The sequence below is a fragment of the Miscanthus floridulus genome, chromosome 1 (genome assembly GCF_019320115.1).
Source record: "Miscanthus floridulus cultivar M001 chromosome 1, ASM1932011v1, whole genome shotgun sequence".
In the NCBI taxonomy this organism is placed as follows: Eukaryota; Viridiplantae; Streptophyta; class Magnoliopsida; order Poales; family Poaceae; genus Miscanthus; species Miscanthus floridulus.
The window spans coordinates 44,891,631-44,915,603 of NC_089580.1; the positions used below are offsets into that span (position 1 = coordinate 44,891,631).

Below are 23,973 nucleotides of genomic sequence, written 5' to 3' on the forward strand. Positions count from 1 at the left end.
GCCCAAGGGCGGGTTAGAGTCCCGATCACCCTTGGCAGAGTGGTTCTCTGCTTGTGCGGCGCTGGTCGTACCCGCGAATTTGGCTCCTGATTTGTACCAAAGGTGACCTAAGGCTACCTTCACGAGGTATGCCTGGGTGTGTGTTAGGAATATTTCCCCAGCTGGGTAGGAATCGATTCGAATCGCCGTCTCTCCCGGATAGTGAGAACTTGACTTGAGTTCCTTTCATCGTAGTAAGTTATGGAAAGGATGAAAATGATGGTTATGAGATTATGCAAGAACTCAACTGGATATGGTTATTATTGTGATGAATTAATGGTATCAACATGTTTGGCATAGGATAGTTACTAATCTAGTATGAGACAGGATTAATAATTGGTGATTTCCAATTAAAGAGATGTTGGATAACTTATGCTTTTTCTGCAAATAATGTCTACCAGCTCTACTTATAAAGCCTTGCATACTCCTTGGTGTCTTAGTATATTAGTTGGATGGGTAAGTCTCGCTGAGTACCTTCTCGTACTCAGGGTTTTATTCCCATTGTTGCAGATAACGTTATGTTTCATGGCTACTGCAAGAACTGTCTTGCTCCTGCTGTGGATGAGGACTAGGACCATGGGCAATGGTCATTCTGTATTTCATCTCACCTTTGTGCTTTTGGTTGGAGATGACTGTGACACTGGCTTTGTATTAAACTACGTGTGATGTTGATGTTAAACTACTTTGCTTCCGCTACTTTCAAACTTGGTTTGTAATAATTATTCGAACTCTGATGTATGAGACCTATTTATGAACTGTGATGTAACATGTGACTGGTTGTGTTGAATCTCTACAATCTTGGTTTGTATGTTGGTTGTTTGAGATCCTTCACGATTTCGTTGGACTACCGGGTTTATATGGGCTCAAGTATGACGGTTTGATCGCTTCGGTGATTGCTATTGTACTTGTGCTCTTATAAATTGGACGGTTCTATGACAGCTGGCATTAGAGTAAGGATTCAACATTAAAACTTGTCATATGTGTATTTAAAAACAAAGGTTTTGTGTTATAAAAATCTAAAGTGTGCCAGTGATCATCTCCTTTATGCCCAGTTAAGGACTTTTAGGTGGCTATTTAAGTACTAACATGGGGGGTTATTACTTTCGTCGTCCATACGGCGTGCTATTGCATGGATGCCATTCACTTGAATGGTAATGTATGGATCAAATGCCTCTACGCTAAGGTAAGAAGGTAAGTTGATGAGTGGCATGACCGCAAGACGTGAGCGTGCGGTCGGGGAGAGCTAGTTTTGATACGACTATATATGCATGCTTGCATGTGTGTATGGTGCGTATTTAATTATGGGTATAAATTGTCATCGGGTAGTTTTGATACAGAAGTATATGTATGGGTATACATATATGGAAGTATTTAGTTGCAATTTAGATCCTACGTTTACATGCTGTACTTATATTTGTTGGGTTGGGCTAAAATGCATTTTCTGCAGGTACACTAACAACGAAACGTGTAGCTCGTCTAGTTACGAATGTATTGAGAGAACGTATGTATGCCACCGAGTATGTCGTTAGAGATTATTTTTTTTCTAAGTTTGTGAGGACGTACGGAACGAGCATACATCATGGTGCATTGTTCATTCATGTTCCTGCATGATTCCCCCTTAAATGATCTATCGTTATGTAAACCGTTTCTTTTGCACGTGTCTCCCTTAAGTGGTAACTAAAGATGAAGAGGTGAAGTCTTGTGAGGATGACCATGGTGATGGTGTGCCCGACATCGATAGCGACCACCCCGAGGAGTAGTTTAGCTATAGTAGTGCGAGCACAATAAGCGATCATTTGGTGATGTTATGCTGTGGAATTGAATTATTGTGCCTCTGTGTTATTGTATGAATTTATGATTCTCTCCAGTAACTACAGTATGGCATAATTTTTGCAATTCTTCTGCAATTTCTTGACATCATCCAATAATCACTAGTTGTTGCGATTTCGCAGATGACGCGCACTCGTAGGGGAACTTTTGGTGATGATGCAAGTGGCAGTGCTGGCCATGGCAATGGCCATGAGGATCTTCCCCCACCACCGCCTCCTACCCCAGCTGAGATGATGGCTCAGCTAATGGAAACTCAACGTGCTATGGGTGAAGTGTTGTACGGTCTCGCGCAGAATGCTGGACAAGGACGTGGGAGAGATCAGCATCAGGGACCTGAACCTAACCAGTTCAGTACTTTTAAGGACTTTCTCGACACCAAGCCTCCTGTCTTTAAGGAAGCAGAAGAACCACTGCAGTCAGATGAGTGGTTGAATACAATTGAACAGAAGTTCCGTCTCTTAAGGCTCACTGAACACTTGAAGACCGAGTATGCATCGCACCAGTTGCATGGACCAGCGGGCATATGGTGGAGTCACCATCGATCCACTTTGCTTGGAGATGCTCAAATTACATGGGATCAGTTCAAGGTTGCATTTAGGGGGCATTATATTCCCCCAGGTCTGATGAGCATGAAGCATACAGAATTCATGAGGCTGACACAGGGAACTAAGGGTTTGACAGAGTATCTGCATGCCTTTAACAATTTGTCAAGGTATGCTATAGAGTTGGTGGATACAGATGCAAAGAAAATTGCTAGTTTCAAGCGGGGCCTTAGCCCAAAGCTGATGAAGACGCTCGCTAACAACAAATGTGCTACCTTCAATGAGTTTGTTAGTGATGCACTAACCCAAGAGAACTAGAACAACAGTTATACAGCGTCCAAGAATCGCAAGCGAGCTTTTGAAGCAGGAGTATCTCAGTCCCAAGCTCCTACCAATGCAAGACCCCAGTTCCGCCCTCCAGCTCCAAAGTTTAGACCACCCCAGAAGAAGGCACAGCCAAGTCAGAACTAGCAAGTATACCGCAAGGCTTATTCTATTGCTCTACCTAAGGGTAGCACTGGACAGAGTAGCTCCAATGTTCCACCTAATGGTATGCCATGTTGGAACTGCAACAAGACTGGCCATTGGTCAAGAAATTGTCCATATCCCAGGAAGAACAACAACCAGAAGTAGAACAATTCCAGTGGACGTCAGGGACATGTGCACTATACCACCATGGAAGAGATTCCCTCTGGTGAAGTGGTCACGGCTGGTATGTTTCTCGTGAATCATCATCCTGCAGTTGTTTTATTTGATTCTGGAGCTTCGCATTCTTTCATGAGTCCAATATTTGCATCCAAGTATGACCAGAAAATAGTTGTAGTAGAAAAGGGTGGTTATTGCATAAGTGCTACTGGGAGCAACATTTCTACCAACCAGATAGTTAGAGGTGTACGTATCCAAATAAGTGAATGGGAGTATACTGCTAACCTAGTGATATTACCGGGATTGGGTATTGATGTAATCTTGGGGATGAATTGGATGAAGAACCATGGTGTTCTTATTGATACCTCGACTAGAACTGTTATGTTGAGGGATCCCAAGAATAATGAGGCTTTTCTAGTACCCCTTCCTCGGGAGTTTGATCTCCATAATGTGGCCAATGCTATCCAGCCTATGGCCCTTCCTGATATTCTGGTAGTATGTGAATTTCCAGATGTCTTTCCTAAGGAATTGCCAGGATTACCACCGGATAGAGAAATAGAGTTCAAGATAGAATTGTTGCCTGGTACCGCACCTATTTCCCGAAGACCTTATAGAATGCCTCCCAATGAGTTAGCAGAATTGAAGATTCAATTGCATGAACTTTTAGAGAAGGGTCTCATTCGCCCCAGTTACGTCACCTTGGGGTTGTCCCGCCATATTCGTGAAAAAGAAGGACAAGTCTTTGCGAATGTGTGTGGACTATCGACCACTCAATGCTGTTACTATCAAGAACAAGTATCCTTTGCCTCGCATTGATATCTTGTTTGATCAGTTGTCGAAAGCAAAAGTGTTCTCTAAGATTGATTTGAGGTCAGGTTATCACCAAATCAAGATTAGGCCCGAAGACGTACCTAAGACTGCTTTTTCCACTAGGTATGGCCTTTATGAGTATTTAGTCATGTCCTTTGGATTGACCAATGCTCCTACCTACTTTATGTATTTGATGAACTCGGTGTTCATGCCTGAACTTGATAAGTTTGTGGTTGTGTTCATCGATGATATCTTGATTTATTCTGAGACGGCAGAAGAACATGAAGAGCACTTGAGAGTGGTATTGTCGAGACTAAGAGAGCATAAGTTGTATGCAAAGTTTAGTAAATGTGAGTTTTGGTTGAAGAAGGTACCTTTGCTAGGCCACGTCTTATCGGAGAATGGAATTTCTGTAGACCCATCCAAAGTGCAAGAAGTGATGGATTGGAAAGCCCCAACCTTAGTTCATGAAGTCCGAAGTTTTCTTGGTCTAGCGGGATATTACCGTCGGTTTATTCTAGATTTCTCTAAGATATCTAAGCCTATGACAAGGTTACTTCAGAAGGAGGAGAAATTTGTATGGACACCAGAGTGTGAAGTAGCTTTTCACACTTTGCGGACTTTGTTAACTACTGCTCCTATATTGGCACAGCCTGACATTGAGAAACCATTTGATGTATTTTGTGATGCCTCAGGTACTGGTTTAGGATGTGTGTTAATGCAGGAAGGCCGAGTCATTGCTTATGCCTCACGCCAGTTGAGAAAGCATGAATTCAACTATCCAACACATGATTTAGAGCTTGCAGCAGTTGTCCATGCCTTGAAGATTTGGAGACATTACTTGCTTGGTAATGTTTGCCATATCTACACTGATCACAAGAGCCTGAAGTACATTTTCACTCAACCTGAGTTGAACATGAGGCAACGAAGATGGCTAGAATTGATCAAGGACTACAACCTAGAAGTGCATTATCATCCGGGTAAAGCCAATGTAGTTGCCGATGCCTTAAGTCGGAAGTATCATGGTAATTCTTTGTTGGAAGATGGTTTCAACTTATTGCATCCGGCGGTCCTACACAATATCACAGTTAGCTGTTCTATAGAGTCAAGGATCATTGAGCTGCAAAAGACCGATGTTGGTATATTCCACATCAAGAGAAAAATGAAAGAAGAAGAAAGTAAACATTTTCGGTTAGATGAGAATGATGTTCTATGGTTTAAAGATCGGCTTGTAGTGCCAAAAGATAGGGAGTTGAGGAACCAAATCCTAGGGGAAGCTCATTCGTCCAAGCTATCCATTCACCCGGGTAGTAGTAAGATGTATCAAGATTTGAAGACTAGATTTTGGTGGACAAAAATGAAGAAAGAAATTGCGGCATATGTGGCAAGATGTGATAATTGTTGCCGAGTGAAGGCCATTCATATGAAACCAGCAGGTTTACTTCAGCCACTGTCTATTCCAAGTTGGAAATGGGATGACATTAGTATGGATTTCATTGTTGGACTTCCAAAGACACAAAAAGGTCATGATTCAATATGGGTAATTGTTGACCGTCTCACCAAGTCTGCACATTTTATTCCTGTTAATGTCCAGTATCAACCTCATCAGTATGCAAAGCTGTACATGGAACAAATTGTCAAATTGCATGGTGTACCTAAGAGTATTGTATCAGATTGAGGGTCCCAATTTGTTAACCATTTTTGGGAACATCTGCATAAGTACTTGGGTACCACATTGATTCGTAGCTCTGCTTATCACCCCCAGACCGCAGGTCAAACTGAACGTGTGAATCAGATCCTAGAAGACATGTTGAGAGCATGTGTGATTTCTTCCAAGGGTTCATGGGAGGACTGGTTACCTTTGGTGGAATTCTCCTACAATAATAGTCATCAAGAGAGCATTAAGATGGCTCCATTTGAAGCTTTATATGGTCGCAAATGTAGGACCCCTCTAAATTGGATTGAGCCTGGTGAAAGAAGATATTATGGAATTGATTTTGTCAAAGAAGCTGAAGAACGAGTTCAAATCATTCGGCAACATATAGAAGCCGCTCAATCAAGACAAAAGAGTTATGCAGATAAGAGGAGAAGTCCTATTATATTCCAAGTTGGAGATTATGTGTATCTGAAGGTATCCCCAATGAGGAGAGTGCAAAGATTTGGAGTGAAACGAAAACTTGCTCCTAGGTATGTTGGACCATACAAGATCACTGCACAAAAAGGGCCGGTAGCCTACCAACTCCAGTTACCTCCGGAAATGAAAGCAATATTCAGTGTTTTTCATGTCTCCCAACTCAAGAAATGTCTTCGTGTGCCCAAAGAAGTAATTGAACCTACTAGTATCAAGATTCAGTCGGATTTGACTTATGAAGAGAGACCTATTAAAGTGCTTGAAGCAATGGAAAGAGTGACCCGTAGCAAAGTCACCAAGTTCTACAAGGTGGTTTGGAATAATCATAGTGAACAAGACGCTACGTAGGAACGTGAGGATTATCTTCGAGAGGTTTATCCTAGTTTCTACGAGGAATGGTAGGTCATGCAATCTCGGGACGAGATTTCTTTAAGGGGGGAAGGGCTGTAACACCCTCGGTGTTAAGCATGCACTTAACCTTGACATTCCATGATCACAGTCATCTTTGAGCATTCATGAACATGAGCATCATTCATTCATTCACAAGCTTATATCGCATGAAACATGTTTTCGAAACATTGCAACATATTGTATATTTCATGTGTGTTGTTCTATAAAATGAAAATTGTGCAACACTTAAGTGCAACATGTGTTACTCACTTTAGTGAAACATGGTTAGTTAGCTATGCAACAAGATCATGAAACATGTGAAACAGGACTATGAAACAATTGTAACATTTCATGTGTTTTTCAATGTTTCAGTGCATACCTTGCTTGATTCTTGTGTGACCAATGTAGGGTGTGGCTAAAAATCCTTCTAGGTAACTTAGTTACACTTAGAATGTTATTTGGGACATTGTTCATGTTGATCACTTTGACTAATTAAGTTCCCAAGTCATGGTTTGACCCATTTTGACCCCTAAGCACTTTGGTTTGACTATTTAAAAAGTGTAGCTTAGGATGTTTGCATGTCTGAGAAACCTAAAACAAAGTTGTAGCAAATTTTATAAGGAACAAACTTTGTTTAGAAGCCAAGTCATGAAAATGGGCACAACATGTTCTAAAAGGGCCCACAAGTCAGAATTGAAAGCTGTTTCAACACTTAAAAATTTTGCTAAGTCCTAAATGCAATTTCAGTTTGATTGGGCCAACTTTGGCTTGATATAACTCTTGATCCAGGGAGATCTGGCTGTTGATTTCTAAATCAAAGTTGAAGCCCTAATATAGCTCTACAACTTTCATGTTCATTGTTTCCTCTAACTCGTCACGGTTTAGGAACTAATCGGTGTTTAACTTGCCCTGTCAGTCGACACCTTTGAGCTCTGAAACGAAAAGTTCAGACATCTACAGTGTTCACTGTTTCAGAATTCAGCCGACGCGTGGTGACACCCGTCGCCGGCCGTCTGACCACGCGGCCACGTGCCGCGGACGCCCTGGCAAGGCCAGCCACGATGGGCACACTCACCCGCGCCTGCCCGACCTATTCGTAGTCCAATTTTTCATTTCGTCGCCTCCACCGCAAGTAGCGACCGAGCTCTGCGTCCGCCATTGCTGCCGAGCGAGCTTCACCGTCGCCGAGCTCGCGAACCACCACAAAAACGCGAACGCCGTCTTCACCTTAGCTCCGCCGTGTCCTCCTCTACCTTCTCCACCTCCTTGCTGCGCCATTCGTGCTTTGGTAAGGTCACTGTGACCTTTTCCACCATCACCACCATGGGCGTGGCCTCGCCGGAGATGAGGCCGCCGTGGCCGTGGTAGCTAGGAAGCGTCCCGTCCCCGTTTCTTTGCTGTGTTAGCACCGTGGCGACTTCTGGTAGCTCACACCGTGCTCGGTTGAGCCGGCCATGGGTTGACGTCACCGGTAGCTCGCACCGGAGCGCTGCCGTGCCACCATCACCGGCGACGTGCAACCTCCGCTAGGTCGTAGGTCGCGCCACTAGCACCAATAGATTCCCCGCATCACGTAGATCGCGTAGGTGTCCTCGGCGTTGCCGGAGGAGTCGCCGTCGGCGAGTTCCACCGTCGCCGCGCCGTCGAAGCCGCCTCCTCTGTTTTTGTCTCGCTGACGGGTGGGGTCGGCTGACACCCGGGACCCACACGGCAGTGGCTGTTTGAGTCAGAAGCTAGTTCAAAAATTCCAGTTTGAATGCTAATTTGTGATTTTTGTAACTCCAAATTGGTAGATCCAAATTGAGTACTTCCAATTTTGTTAGACTCACAGTTAGGTCTAGTATTTAACAAAAATATGTCTTGAGCACTTTATGTAGAAATTTTGGATGAATTAAATAGGATTTTGAAATGTGTTTTTAGATGCATGCAAATTTGTTTGAATTTTATCTTGAGTTTCTGTGATCCAAAAATTGTGAAATTTTGTGGGTAAGCTAGTATTGCTTAGTAGAAGCTCTGGTTAAAATTTGAGAGACATTGCATGTGTAGTTTTTGAGTTATAGATTTTTCTTTTATCACGGATTGATACTTGTGTGAATTTTTATAAATTATCTAGGAATCCAGTGACCATGAAATTTTGTGGGGAGTATCCTAGTACCTTAAGGATGCTAGGAAAAATATGAAATCTATTGCTTGACACTTTTCACTAAGGTTTCCTAATTATTTCATTTTAAGCCATTATGCCTTATCATTTTCATGTAGGCTGTTATACTTACTCAAATGGTGTGAAATTTTTATGATGGTCTACCTAGAGCATGTAGTACCTACTGTAATTTTTGTAGATTTAATGGTAGAGTTTTCATATATGTTTACCATTTCCCCTGATTAATTAAATAAATTAAGAAAAGCATTAAAAGAAATGATTTGGTGGTGAACACCCTACTTTCTGGTATTATTTTGATATGTGTGATGAGTTAGTAAAGTTGGTCTTGTCCAATTATATGTTTGAAACATAAGTTAATAATTATTTTCCCACGTTATGTAATTCTGGACAGCAAAGCATAGATTTACTATTTTGACTATGATAGATTGTGATTCGTCTTTTGGTGATTTAATAAGAGTTGTAGGCGATTTTATAAGCTTTCCAGAAAGTTTTACATCAAAGCATTTGGATAAGTATAACTTCAGTTATGATGTAAACATGTAACTGCCACATGTAGTTTAGACATGGCTTTGTGTAAAATTGGTAAGTAGATTGAGAAGAGATATGCACCTACTCAATTAGTAGGGAGTTAGCATTGTTATCATTTTTCTACTTAACATCATTGTCATAGCATGTACATCCTGTTATCACATCCTCCGTGATCCATCTTATGCATTCATGGTACTTATTTATGCATATGCATGCAATAGGTGCAACCGAGGAGATCACGCTAGTGGAGCTCGACGTCGACCCGTAGGAGGTGAATCAGGAAGTTTAGCACCTAGAGGTTTCCGAAGAAGGAGAGCCTGAAGCCGATCACCTTCCCAAGTGCCCCGATCACCAGCCTTCGACGTTTGTGAAAGGCAAGCCCCGGAGCATTATAAGCCTCCCTATTTTATTAATGTCACTTAAAGTTATTCGTATTGCTGCATTACGTGACAGGAGTTGTTTGTAAACACTTGCTGCATACTATCATTCCTTGACCAGATATATCTACCATGGATCCTATTTAAGTCCAGGAACGTCTATCATGCTTAGCTCTGCTTAGACCGGTAGAAGTCGGGTGATTTCCTGTCACATGCGAGCTATAGGTGATAACTTAATCATGGTTGGCTATATTGTGCTATCGTGGAACATAACCTGGTATTGTTGAATAAATAGAGACCGGGTGGATGTCTTATATGTGGTATTGTAGTGACTCCACCTGTGTCGTTTAAGGACTGGACGTTGGAGGTCATCTTGTCATGTTGAACGCAGCCTCTCACATAGTTGGCTGGATAAGTCGTTCCGACCGCGAAGCCGAGTAGCTCATCTCAGGCCGGAACCATGAGCAGTTCAAGGGCGCACTCTGGATGGTAGTAAGGATGTGCGGAGAGCCATTGGCGTAAGCCCAAGGGTGGGTTAGAGTCCCGATCACCCTTGGCAGAGTGGTTCTCTGATTGTGCGGCGCTGGTCGTACCCGCGAATTTGGCTCCTAATTTGTACCAAAGGTGACCTAAGGCTACCTTCGCGAGGTATGCCTAGGTGTGTGTTAGGAATATTTCCCCAACTGGGTAGGAATCGATTCGAATCGCCGTCTCTCCCGGATAGTGAGAACTTGACTTGAGTTCCTTTCATCGTAGTAAGTTATGGAAAGGATGAAAATGATGGTTATGAGATTATGCAAGAACTCAACTGGATATGGTTATTATTGTGATGAATTAATGTTATCAACATGTTTGGCATAGGATAGTTGCTAATCTAGTATGAGACAGGATTAATAATTGGTGATTTCCAATTAAAGAGATGTTGGATAACTTATGCTTTTTCTGCAAATAATGTCTACCAGCTCTACTTATAAAGCCTTGCATACTCCTTGGTGTCTTAGTATATTAGTTGGACGGGTAAGTCTCACTGAGTACCTTCTCGTACTCAGGGTTTTATTCCCATTGTTGCAGATAACGTTATGTTTCATGGCTACTGCAAGAACTGTCTTGCTCCTGCTGTGGATGAGGACTAGGACCATGGGCAATGGTCATTCTGTATTTCATCTCACCTTTGTGCTTTTGGTTGGAGATGACTGTGACACTGGCTTTGTATTAAACTACGTGTGATGTTGATGTTAAACTACTTTGCTTCCGCTACTTTCAAACTTGGTTTGTAATAATTATTCGAACTCTGATGTATGAGACCTATTTATGAACTGTGATGTAACATGTGACTGGTTGTGTTGAATCTCTATGATCTTGGTTTGTATGTTGGTTGTTTGAGATCCTTCACGATTTCGTTGGACTACCGGGTTTATATGGGCTCAAGTATGACGGTTTGATCGCTTCGGTGATTGCTATTGTACTTGTGCTCTTATAAATTGGACGGTTCTGTGACACATGGTGGTTGCCGAGGGGACCGCTGGGGAATTGTCCCTAGCCCTGACATCAGGGGGCAGCACCCACCCACATGGGATGAGCCCCTGCTCTGGTGGGTGAGTCCGTAGGACCCGTCATCAGAACTCTTCACCCTCGATGATGCCGCTGAGGGCATGGAGTGGGAGAGTCTCAACGAGGGGATCACGGTGGCGCTGGATGCTCTGAACTAGGACAGGGGTGCCCTGCGCGACGTCATTGTTCCCACCGGCCAGGTATTCACTCAACCTTGCCTCTCACCCTTCTTCTTTCTTTGTTTATTTTTGTGTTCTAGCCATCATCTTTTCTCAGTCCCTCATCGCTTGCAGTCGGGAGAAATCCCGCTTCCTTCGCGAACATAAGGAGGATTGGGACCGCCTTGTCGACGAGGCACGGCTGCACAGGGATGTGACCACCCAAGTCCGACGGAGGGTGGCCGAGCTGACTCCCTTGGCCGAGGAGGCATCCAGTCTCCGGCTGCGGGAGGCCGAGGCCCGTCGGCAGGAGGAGGAAACCAAGAAGGCGTTCGAGGAGCTCTCGGCGAGGGCGCGGTAGGATGAGGAGGAGGCCGCCAGAGTCTAGAAGGAGCGAGATGAGCTGCTCTAGAGGGATGCCGAGGCCCGCCAGCGAATCCTCGACCTCCTGGCTGAGGCCGAGAATGAGCGGGAGCTCAAGCTGGGAGCCGAGGAGAGGTCTATGGCCCTGTAGCAGAGGGCGAGCCTAGACGCCGAGGTGATAGCCCAGCTGCGCAAGGAGCGAGACGAGCTGCGCCAAACTGTAGAGAGACTTCACTCGGAACATGGCATGGCCTGCGAGGAGCGCGACCATGCCGTTCGAGAGCGTGACGAGGCGCGGCAGGGGGTCAGCTCCCTCCGGGCCAATCTTGGAGCATCTCCGCCAAGCTGGTCACAGAGCTTGCTGAGGCGCGGAGGATCCTTCAGGCAGAGAGCGAAGAGCACGATCTCCTGCGCGCTGCCATCGAGGTGGTCTTCGATGACCTAGAGGTGGCGTAGCTAGAGGGAACCAGCTTGCTTACGGCCCGTGCTGTAGATATCACAGCGCGGGTGCGCCAGCTCGAGGAGGACACTTTTCATGCCAGGATCACCCAAGCCTTTGCTATTGCCTGCTCTCATTATGCAGAGAGCATTGACTTGGAGACAATGAGCCTCGGCTTCGCGCCTGGCTACGAAGCCTCCGAGCTAGATGACATCGAGACGATGGTAACTCCTATTGCACGGAACCTGACGAATAGAATCAAAGACATAGTTCTCCCCCGGAGGGGATAGTTAGTCGAATGGGTCTAATAGACATTATCTATAATCTGTGGACAAGTGCCAACCCTTTTGTATCTTATAAACATATTCATAACTTCATTTCATTAAACAAATTCATAATTTCGTTTCCTTTGATTGAACTTGCTTTCTTCCCTTTTCGTATTTGGAAAAGAAGGGCTCATGCAATCCGACCCTTCCATTCATTAAGACCATAGGGCCCGACGTGTGTAAAAGGGAAACTTTGATTATGCTGGTGAGCAAAGTTACCGTAGCCATCGGGGCATGGGTTTTTTGCAGTCTGACCAGGCATGCTTGGTTATTTGTTCCCACAAACCTTGCCACTAACCTTAGCGTGAGGAAGAGGTCCGACGCGACAACTGTTTCGAAAAAAGAGGGTATTTATACCTTTATCAGCCCCCGAGTGAGATCCGACCCCTCGCGGTTGCTGGGGTCGAATGTCACTGAGACCGAAGAGAGGATAGCGAAACTACTCTTGTATTCGCACATACCCCTTCCTTAGGATTTTAGCTATCATTCTGTGACCGTGCGTTCGGTCTCCTTGCAAGTCCAAACTTCCCTGAGCCCCCGCGCGTGGCGGGGATTCGGTCAAGGGTCGGCTCATTTTTGTGACTGTTGTCCCGTCCGCGGTTTTCGCAATCGGAGGGGTTGAGGCAACATCACTTGCCTCAATGGCTCGAGTGACGCGCTTGATGAGCTCGCTAACGGTGATGTTTGAATGGAATCCGGTCCTGTCGCTCATGATAGGGTCGGCAAAGCCCTCGGGTGGCATTCCGTTGCTCCTTAACCCACCTTCCAATAGATTCCCCCTCAATGGGGATTCTATGGGCTCGGCTAGAGGCTGAATTGAACGAGAAGGTTGAGATGACCCTATCCGCCTCTATGCAGGTTGGGCGAAGGCCGCTGAGGCTCATCTGCATTTTCTCTCCTGGCTCTTGTTCGACGTGAGGCGGCCTCAGGCCCTTCGTGGGCTGGCCTTTGAACCTCGGTCTCTCATTCTAGGATCGGGCGGTTCAAGCCCCTGAGCCCCTTGGGGTCTGATAGGGGCTGAGCTAACGACACTTGCCTCGATAGCTCGAGTGTTGCGCTCAATGAGCTCGCTAACGGGCACGTTCGAGTGGAATCCGGGTCCGTCATCCACTGACGGGGTCGGTAGAGCCCTCATGTGGCATTCCACTACTTCTTAACCCACCTCCTGGCAGATGCCCGAGCCGTTCGATAGGCTTGGTGGCCCGTTGGCCTCTCCTCGATGGAGATTATGTGGGCTTGGCTCGAGGTTAGAATCGAATAAGAAAGGTCGAGATGTCCCTGTCCGCTTCTGAGCGAGGCCGGGCAAGGCCGCTGGGGCTCATCTCGGTTTTTCTCCCCTGGCTCTGTTTGACATGAGGCGGCCTCGAGCCCTTCGTGGGCCAGCCTTCGAACCTCGGTCAGTTGCCGCTCATATGAAATGAGGTGACTACCGCTTCATGACGCGACGTGAAGCATTGAGATGCAGCAATTGCATATGCAACGCTTGGATATATGGGATGAATGTATGATATAATGGAAATGAAGGCGAGGGTTCATGATGTTACCTTGGTAGCATGAGTGATGAGGAGCTCTTACCGTACATATCCGTGCGGGGTTCGGGTCCGACATTTGCGACGGGGCCGGTGTAACCTGCACGAGCATCGTAATTTTTCGTTTCTATCTCTCGGCAGCGATCCGAGCTGTTTGATCGACTTAGGTGACCTGACAACTTCTCCTTGAAGGATATTCTGTAGGTAGACCCCTCCGAACCCTTCTCGAGAAGGTGGATGCTAAAGCTTGGGGTGTGGGGACAAAGAATTCGATCACGCTGGTGAACAAAAACGCCGTAGCCGCTGGGGCGTAGGGTCTAGCGGTTCGACCAGTTTTACTCAAAGTTTACACCAGCACACCGTGCCTCTGGTTTTTAAATGTCAGAAAGGGTTGAGCGAAGAGAATGTCTAAATGAGTAGACACTCTCGGCAGCCCCCGAGCGATGTCCGCGCCCCTGTCGTTGCAGGGGTCAGAGGCTCGGTAGTGAAATTGATACGTAAAGTAAGTAAATAAGGGTGCTTATCTTTCGGTGGCCGTTTGGTTCCTCAACCCTATCGCTCGGCATTCGCCTGGGCCGTCCGATCGACTCAGGAGGCCCGTTGGTCTCCCTTGATGGAGGTTCCATCGTTGGGCCCTTCCAGGTCCTGCTTGGGAAGGCGGAGAGCTGCCTGCATGCGGCTACGCCTTGTTTCTCGTGCTCGGCATGCGGTAGTGGTGGGCCATGCCCAGGCGCCGTCTCGTCGAGCAGGGAGTGTCCCGTCGGTCAGGACGCGTCCCATCGAATTCCCATCTACATTGAATAGGGGAAGGGAGAGGGTTTTTCGCCCCAATCCTTCGCCTTTCTCCAACTGCTGCGTCTCCTCCTGAAATAGGGGAAGGGAGAGCGTTCTCGTCCCGTTCCTTCGCCTACTCTTGAGCTGCTGCCTCTCCTCCTTCTTCCTTCTCGCCGAGTGCGTTCGTGTGTCGTGGTGGTTCCTAAGTGAGAGAGGGTAAAGCGAGGGAGAGGAGAACTCACAGATCCATTGGTGAATCCGAAGCGCGATGTCGAGCTAGAGGTCATCCAATGTAGATGAGATGGTGCTGGCCGCCTTTGCCGAGAAGGGGCCACTTCCGCCAGAGGAGGAGGCGCACTAGAGGGTGCTGCACGTCGCCGGCTTTGTCACCGTCTGCGAGGCCTTTGTTAGGATGGAGCCGTACGTAGACTCCTTCTGGCGAATCTTCTCCGAGCGAGCCTTGTCGGTGGGGAAGCCACCTAGGACTGCGCCGATGGGGGGTTTTGCCCTTGCAGCCACTCAGGTCGGCCAGTTCATAAAGTTTGATGAGATGTCAGAGACATCCACCAGCCATGGCGGCCATACTTCGGCGGGCAGCGTCCCCGTCCAGGAGCTGCCTCGTCTCGAGGTGCCGTTGTCAGGGTTGTGGCTAATCACGATGGCGTAGTCCCTAGACGCCCTGGCAAAGACACCACGGTCACCGACGTGGTGCTCGATGTTGCAGACGACGGCACCCTCAGGCATCCCGCGAAGCAGTAGGACGTTGCCGATGGAGAGCGTGGCGCGGCGGCCGCAGTAGATGAATTGGCCGATGCCGCCGGGTGGCCACAGTAGTATTTAGAGTAGAAGTGGTCAGCAAATATAACCGTTTAAGTTGTGGGGGAGCCTCCGTGTGAACAGTTTTTGTATTCATGAATACATCAGTCCCTTTCATGATGAAATCACTTTGTAAGGGGGAGCTTGTCCCATCCGTTTCCTGGCAATGTTCGTGTCGTATCGCGACCCTACGGGGAGCAGATGGCGTAGAGGCCCCACGTTCGTTACTGTAGATGACATGAGTTTCCTTCTGGACCGTAGTGGTTGTCGTATACACCCGTCGGATTCGTGTCCGAGGGCAAATGCCGGCGCCCATAATATTGTAAGACAAATGTCGGCGCCCACAACGCTGTTTGGGCTCTGACATGCCTGGAACGGCTTAAAGCGCCCGTCTTGTCTTATTTTGATGGTACTTTCCTACAGGCGTGCAGGGTATGGTCCTCGATATTGCGGTTGACTTGAGTGCCCCGCCTTATCTGCACGCGTAGTTATGAAGGAGTAGCGCATAGGACGTCGGGCGATGCAGAGTCTGCCCTCAGGCGTCGGGCGAGGCGGAGTTTGTCCCCGGACGTCGGGCGAGGCGGAGTCTGCCCCCGGACGTCGGGCGAGGCGGAGCCTACCCTCGGACGTTGGGCGAGGTGGAGCCTGCCCCCAGACGTCGGGCGAGGCGGAGCCAGCCCTCAGTCGTCGGGCGAGGCAAAGTCTGCCCTCAGTCGTCGGGCGAGGCGGAGTCTGCCCTCAGTCGTCGGGCGAGGCGGAGTCTGCCCTCAGTCGTCGGGCGAGGCGGACTCTACCCCCAAACGTCGAGCGAGGCGGAGTCCAGCCCTCGTGGGTCGGGCGAGGCGGAGCTAGCCCTCGGACATCGGGCGAGGCGGAGTCTGCCCCCAGACGTCGGGCGAGGCAGAGCCGGTCCCCAGACGTCGGGCGAGGCAGAGTCCAGCCCTCGAGGGTCGGGCGAGGTGAAGCCAGCCCTCACGGGTTTAGCGAGACAGAGCCAACCTTCGGTTGTTGGGCAAGAAATGTAGTTGCGTTCTTATCTGTTCGGAAGTATCAATGTTTGATAGTTATTAACTCCTCTTTGGGTACCCAGTATTTGATCCCCGACACCAACTGAATCTGAACGATGCGTCCAGGACAAGGGTCTGGGTAGAGCATGAACTGACGGAGACAATCCATGTGTAGGCCGCCATTCATTCTCATCCTTGGCGGGCCCAGAAAATAACCCCTGGACAACACCTGAATGGGTTCATTCTCATCCTTGGCAGACCCAGAAAAACAAGACCTTAGAACATCTGAATGGAATAAAGCGAAACAGCAAAAGGCAAACAAACGACCGTCTCCATTTTGTCCATTGCGATTGCTAGTCTTTACAAGATTAAGACCGAAGGAGAACAGTTCACAAGCACACTTTTTAAGCACCCTCAATCGAACAGCCATAGAAATATTACTGATATGTTCTCCTGTGTACAAGTAGCATGAACCTAAATACAGAAACTATCTGCTACTTATTGCATTATTACAGGTATCCATCTTGCGCGGTTTTCCCGCTGTTCTGATACAGATGTTATTCAGAAATGTATGACAAACCCCCAGATGTACCAGAAATCCAGAATCTCAATTAGATTGCTTCCCAGTTCTTGGCTGGTCGTGGTTTCACTTAGACGGCCACTGATTGTTCTTCGATCTCGCTGTGTCCAGCATCACTTGCCGTAGCACCATTAACAGGAACCTCAGTCACAGCATCTGATGCACTTGAGGCACCATTCACCTGCGTCTCACCAGCTGCCTCAGAGGCATTGCTGGAGGGTTGCTTTGGAGGGGTCTTTGGTTGATGTATGGCAGCAGCTGCTTCTGGCATCACGACACCTGGAGGCTGAGGGGGCACCCAGCGGCGCTGAGGCGGCGGTCTTTCCTCAACCCCAGTGTTGTAGGTCAAAGGCCTAGGTTCATCTGCTTGAAAATCAGGGGCCTTTCCATTCTGGTGATAGGAAGGAGCATAGCTGTTCTGGGCATCAGAGTATGATCCATCATCACTCAACTGGGAGTTGGATCCATAACCAGGCCTCTGTTGCGAATACTGCTGCATCTCCCATGGCTGTGATTTTTTAAGGGGAAAAAACACAAAGACGTGAAAGCCTGTCCAACTCAAAGACATCATTGTGTCAGAAATGCAACAGACAAGGGCTTCTTCTCACCTTACTGCCAGAAGACCTATCCCCTCGTTGTGCAGTGGACATCGTCTGCTAAAAGCACACAGATACAATCAGGGTAGTGGTTCAAGTTATAGTAGGCCACATGCTTTCAGTGAAAACTGATAAGTTAAATGGACAACAACAAAGCAGATGATATTATGAATTTTACAGTAATAGATGTGTGAGTTGTCAAGAACTCAAATATGTGAGATATTTATCAATAATGCAGGCTCATATATTTTGCATTTTACTCCCTCCGTTCCACATTATAAGCCGTTTTGACTTTTTTGGTTCATCCATTTTGCTATGTGTCTAGACATATTATTATATCTAGATGCATAGAAAAATGGATGTATAAAAAAAGTCAAAGCGACTTATAATTTGGAACGGAGGGAGTAGCTAGGAGTTCCACAAGATTATAGAAATTGGTTACACCGTGGTAGAGCTGAACAGCTTTCAACTGATCAATAAAGAACACCATATAACAAAATATGTTAACCATATGCACATATCACACATACATATATTTGGAGATTGAGCAACATGTATATTGAGAAGATGTAATAAAATATATACTAAAAGGACTACCTTTGTCAAGAATATGAGCCTCTATATAGTTAGTTTGAAAAAGGAATGTCGTATCTTTTAAAGTTCAGCTATTATAATCTTATTAGTTAATGGTCAGTTTTTTCTCTCAGACGTGAAGGAGAGCTTGTCATCTTCATTAAAGAGAGAAAAAAGACAACTGCATAACTAAGCACCCATACCAATGCACGCAACACACACACCAGCAACACACTGCACTAAGATTATACACTACGCAGGACACTAGCAACACAACCAAGAGCAAGAACAGGAAGGCCTCTAGAGTAGCTGGTAGAGGTGATGAGCACCCGCAGCACACTACAAGAGTTCCTCTTCTTCCACTGGCCACACTACAGCACTCACCCGAGGAGTGACACTATTAAAAACACAATCATTCCAGTGTTTGCAGATCTGGTCAAATAATGTATGTCTAAAAACATACATAAGCGACGGATTGTTATAGTGGATTTGCAAACAATTCCCTTTGGTACACAACCATATCTAGCTGATTTGGGAAATTCGATATTTTCCGTAGCTGATCAACTCAGATGTAAGCTGTTCATAAGCATGAAAGAAGGCTGGCTGCCAGCAAATACTAGTTGTCCCAAAAGTTAGTTAAAGTGAATGTGCAATCTCAGAGACTCAGACTGCACCAAGTGGATCCAACAAACTTGACAGATGTATATTGATGTCAATCAGTTTTCCTTCTTTTCACTAGGTTGTTTATTTTCCCCACCTGGCGTGTGCCCGCTGCTGGGTACAAAACTCAGTCTTGCAGGGTATGCCAATATAAACCAGTCAAGCTCCTTACCTCGGCATAGGATCTTGAAAATGATCCAGCTGTAGGTTCAACAGGTGCTGGCGCGAATGAAGACCTCGCTGCAAAACAAAGGCAAGAGTAGGTAAAGCAACAAGAAAACATCAGACTCAGTATGGCAAACAAGGAAAAAGATATTCACGAAAGACACCAACCAGAACCAAAGTCACCGTTCGACGCACCGTACATGTTAGTTTGCTACAGAAGGGAAAGTGGTCAGAAATAGGATGATAATTGAAAGCATGAGCATGCTTGTGGAACAGGAATATGGGTAGACATTATAAGCGCACACCTGAGAAGCTCTCCATGAACTATTAATTGCCCCTGAAATCACAACCAAACAAATGGCAATGTTGTGAGATTCACATAGATGTTGGATAAAAAATTTCTAATCTTTACGCAGCACAAGGTGGGCCGCTTTTGATAACAGAGCTAAGCACTGAACCATAAAACAGCAGATAAATTTTGGACACTGACCATTCCTTATAACAGGAGGGGCATGGTCTTCCAGTGGGCGGTACTGAGAAAACCTATCATCCCTGGTAATGTTGATGGATTCCCTGGTATGACTGATTGACTCGGTCAAGGATTTTAACTCCTTGGCTTGGGAATCTAGAGCTTGTGTTAACGTCACTAGTATCTTCTTTTCTGCTAACAAGAACAAAACGACATTATTGGAGTGAGTAAAACCATTGGCAAGGAAGAAGAAGCAAATCATGAACAGGTAGAGAGTGAAACCTTCATCCTTTGAGGCAAGCAGCTGTTGGTTTGTTTTGGCAATAGCAGAAACAGCCGAAGCAGAAGCCTTTACAGCCTCGGCCGTTTCCTCATCTATCCTGGCCTTAAGTTGGTTGCCTTCAGTGCCATCACCTTCCGCTACGACATTGCGTATCCAAGACTTGAGCCTAGGAAGGAACAATTTCTAACATGGAAATAAAGATGCCCCAGTTAGTGCACGGGAAGGGTTGCAAAAATTCAGAGATGAGAAATACCTTGATAAAGACAGCAGCACTAGCACCAAAACCAAGCAAGAGCCCTGCAGCGAGGAATGCTTGGTACCAGCTGAACCTGGGTTGCGTTCGAAGGACGACAGGGCCAGCAGTTGCTGGGTGCACAGGTTGCGCTGGGTGCAAGTTTGCACCCCAGCGGAATGATTCTGGCTGTTGACTGTAAGCAAGCAAGCAAACAGAGGACAAGGCAAGTCTGTAAATGAAATCAACATGACAAGATGAGACATGCTGAGACTGATGTTTAGTTGAGTTACCTTGCTGCTGCTGTGGAGAAGTGGTAGCCGTAGTGCTGGGTTGAGGATCCTGCAAGCCAAGCAGCAGACAGAGAGGGCGTAACGTAAGATAAGAAGGTACGGGCATGGATGAAGACGGTGATGGAAGGAGGAGGATGTATCTTCATCTTACAGGGACTCTTCGGAAGGCCTCGTCGATCTCCTCGGTGGTGAGGCCCTTCTTCTCGAGGAAGGATCGCCTGTAGACGACGGGGGAGCCCCTGACCTTTGGGTGGGAGAGGAACTTGACGGCGTTCTGGACGTAGTCCTCCCTCACGGGCTGCGGCGGCGCCTCGAAGACGAGCTTGTCGCCGCCGGCTCCCGGGTCAGCATCTGCCGCCGCTGCTGCTAGGGCAAGGAAAAAATTGATTCTCCCTCCTCGAATCTAATTGCTGAATCTACCTAATTCTAGTTTGGTCGGTCTAAAAATTGGAATCTAATCGAGCAGCAAGAGGAGGAGGACGGGGAAGGTACCTGGGGGTTGCAGCTGGCCGGAGCCGGTGCCGGAGGCCATGGCCTCGCCTAGTCGCCTCTCCTCTCACGGTCACTGGAGTCGTCGGGAACGGAACGAAACGGGAGGTGTCGTTTTGCTTCTTCTTTTTTTTTGGATGGAAAGGTGTCGTTTTTGCTTTTGTCCTGCACCTCAATCACCACCTCATCTCATCGGCAGCAGGAGCAGGCCGTGTGCTGCCCATTCCAGTTCACTTCCAATCCAAATACAAATAGGGGGGGAGTCCAAAACGGAAACGCAACATTATCTTCCTCCTACCTTCGAAATAAAGTAATTCTCATTTTCAAACAGCCAAACGAAGTAAAGTAAAATAGCTTCACTGGTGAAGCCCCTGAAAACATGCTCTCATAGTAATTTGGGGTAGGATGAAGCCAAAAAAAAAAAAGTGGTTTCTCCCAGCTCCTCCTCCAGGCCCCTAAAAACATGCTCTCACAGGGAAGCCATTTTGCCAAATGGTTTACCAAAACCGCTTCAGCTCCACTGGTGGAGCTGTTCGTAGAGCTAAAGCCAAAAAAAAAATGGCTTCACCAGTGAAGTGAAGCTCTGTCAAATGGGGCCTAAGTGAAATTTAAAAGTATATACAAAAATTAATAACATTTACTATAGTCATAAAATAATATTCTAATAAATAAACCTATTTATTAGAGACATAAAATTTAATAGTATTTTTCATAGGTTTAGTCAAACTTGTGAAATTTTGAGTTGGTTAAAATGTTTGAGAACGGAGAAAATACCTAATAACTACTCCACTAGATCTCATTATATGAGTGAAACATAAGCACCTTTGCTACGCCACCCTTGTACACATAAGCTTTGGCGCCAAATTCTCTCGTAGTAACAGTTTTGAGAATCATTGGCATGGTCGAATAATTTCTAGTCCAAAGGTGATTAATGTGAGGAGGCACACCGACACACCTTTTTACTATGTGGAATATTTAGAGAAAAACTAATCAACAGATCGTCCAAATTTCTCGCTAAGGGAGAGGGTATTGAAAAAAAACACTCGACTCTCTTGCCTTTGTATAGTGATAGCTCAATGACTTCGATCTTAATTGAACAGACAAGACGTCTTTGTATTACGATAATTTATTGATTTTGGCCAGACAAGACGTCTTTGTATTACGATAATTTATTGATTTTGGCCATGTTCGCTTGTCACTTTTCGACTTGTCTTTTTTAGTCGGAAGAGTGTTTTTCTCTTTCAATAAATTAGCCGAAACAATGTTTCAGCTTGTTTTTTTAGCGAAACGAACGAGACTTTTTTTTGTAATTAAATAGATAGAGCTCCGGCCCTTAAGTAAAATAAAAAAGAAACATGAAATGATTTCATGGTGTTCGTGGCTGCGTGCCTGCGTGTCATGTGTGTGTTTTTCTTTTCTTGTGTGTTGGCTCTCTCTTCCGAGGAATTTTTTTTTATTTGTAATTCTTTTTAAATAAATAATTTAATACTAATATCAAAAAAGTATTTACAAAAGTGACCCTTTTGGTCATGCTAGCGCGGCTGGCACGACAGTACCACGCTGTCGCGCCACATGTGCTGGCGCAAAGCCCAGCCACGGTGGCACCCGGCGTTGATCGTAGCTGGCGTGGCGGTGCGTGGGCCCCGGCCTATCACGCCAGCGACTCTGGCACGACAGAGCTGTCGCGCTAGGTGGGCTAGCGTGACAGACCCATATAAAGGCCGCGGCCCACCACCTTTTTCCTCCCTATTGTCTATCTCCCTTCACTCTGTGACCACTCTAGGCGAGCTCGAGGTCACCGTTGTATCTGTGTTGTCTCTCTTCTCCTCCTCCCATTCTCTATTTGCCTTTGATCAAATTTGCATTTGCTTTTCAGATTTGAACGGTCTTGTGCATGAGGTATGACTCCCTCACCTCTGTTGTTTTTTTTTTGTGTTTAGTTGATGTTTATATATTGCTCTGGTTTAGATTGCTGTTTGCAATACCAGCTTTCGTTTGGTTGAATGAAAGTTGTTTTGGCTAATCACGTTTAATATATTATGGTTCATGTTGTACTTGTTGAACTTTTATGATTTTTTTGATTGGTTTTGGTTGGCAGTGCATTAGGGTTTTGGTTGGCAGTGCATTAGGGTTTAGACAGCAGTATGGGTTGCACTGTTTGAAGCGTGTTTTTGTGGTGATTAGATGTATAGATGAGTTGGACTATGTATATATAGACATCATTTACATTCAATAAGTTTGTTTTAGAGTTTGGCTTCATAGGTTTACATGATTATTGGTTCATATCTTTGCTTTCTTGAACTACTTTGTAATAGGTTCAATGGTTGTTCGAAATGACAACCAATTTGTGCACCATCCGAAGGACCATGGTGCTATCGATCATTTCCTACCAGCAGAGCCAACACCGTTGTGTTACTGTGGGTTATCGGCATTTTGAAGCAGTCAAGGCATCCCGCGTCAGCTGGGCGTGCTTTCTACTATTGCCAACTTAAGCGACGTCCCCCGACACTTGATGTCTGAAAGCATCTAGGCCCCTAGTTGGGTTTCAATGATTAATGACAATATGTGATTACTATGACTAATGTGTGTTTTGTAGAGACAATTAAGTTAGGTCATGGTAATAGAGATCGATTGGACAATCATGTTTGTCATGCCCCTACGATGGAAATCGTTTTGGTTTTCAAAGGATGGGCGACAAGGTTAAGGATGGACTAGTTCTAAGTGTCGTTTGGAGTTGAAGAGACACTTAGAGTAGTTTATGACTTTGTTTTTCCTTTGGGCGTACTATTAAGGGGGTATGGACGGGTAGTTTGACCTAGGTGAGTCTAGTGGATTAGGTGTGGTGCACACTTGTTAACTCTAGCACTAGGTAGCTCCTAAAAAGTCCTTAGATCTATTGGAGCAAACTTTATTCACATATGATCGCGAGTTGAAAGTGAATGGAGGGTCAAATACTGACCGGACGCTGGCTTCGGCGTGACCGGACGCTGGCGTAGAGTCCGGTCAGTTCATTTGATCAAGGAGAAATCGTCTGGTGCGACCGAACGCTAAGAGGTGAGCGACCAGACACTAGGTGCCAGCGTTCGGTCAACTCTAGTAAGGTCTCAGAGAGGGAAAATCCTGATCGGACGTGTCCGGTCAGTGCTGACCGGATGCTGGTCAGGTTTCGGGTACTAACCGGACGCTGAGCAGCAAGTGATCGGACGCTGGGGTTCCA

At 46.2% G+C, this 23,973-nt stretch overlaps 1 protein-coding gene and 1 pseudogene across 1 annotated transcript; one reads left to right on the forward strand and one right to left on the reverse strand.

Moving 5' to 3' along the window:
* The first annotated feature begins 1,991 nt into the window (after positions 1-1,991).
* On the forward strand, positions 1,992-2,729 carry LOC136455995 (uncharacterized). Its single transcript, XM_066455749.1, has one exon. The coding sequence runs from the start codon at positions 1,992-1,994 to the stop codon at positions 2,727-2,729; it is 738 nt and encodes a 245-aa protein (XP_066311846.1).
* A 13,997-nt stretch (positions 2,730-16,726) lies between these two features.
* On the reverse strand, positions 16,727-20,922 carry LOC136482152 (peroxisomal membrane protein PEX14-like; annotated as a pseudogene).
* Between the last annotated feature and the right edge of the window lie 3,051 nt (positions 20,923-23,973).

What these genes read in the sequence shown, in the direction of transcription:
- LOC136455995 (XM_066455749.1), top strand. Translation starts at nt 1,992, where the DNA reads ATGACGCGCACTCGTAGGGGAACTTTTGGTGATGATGCAAGTGGCAGT.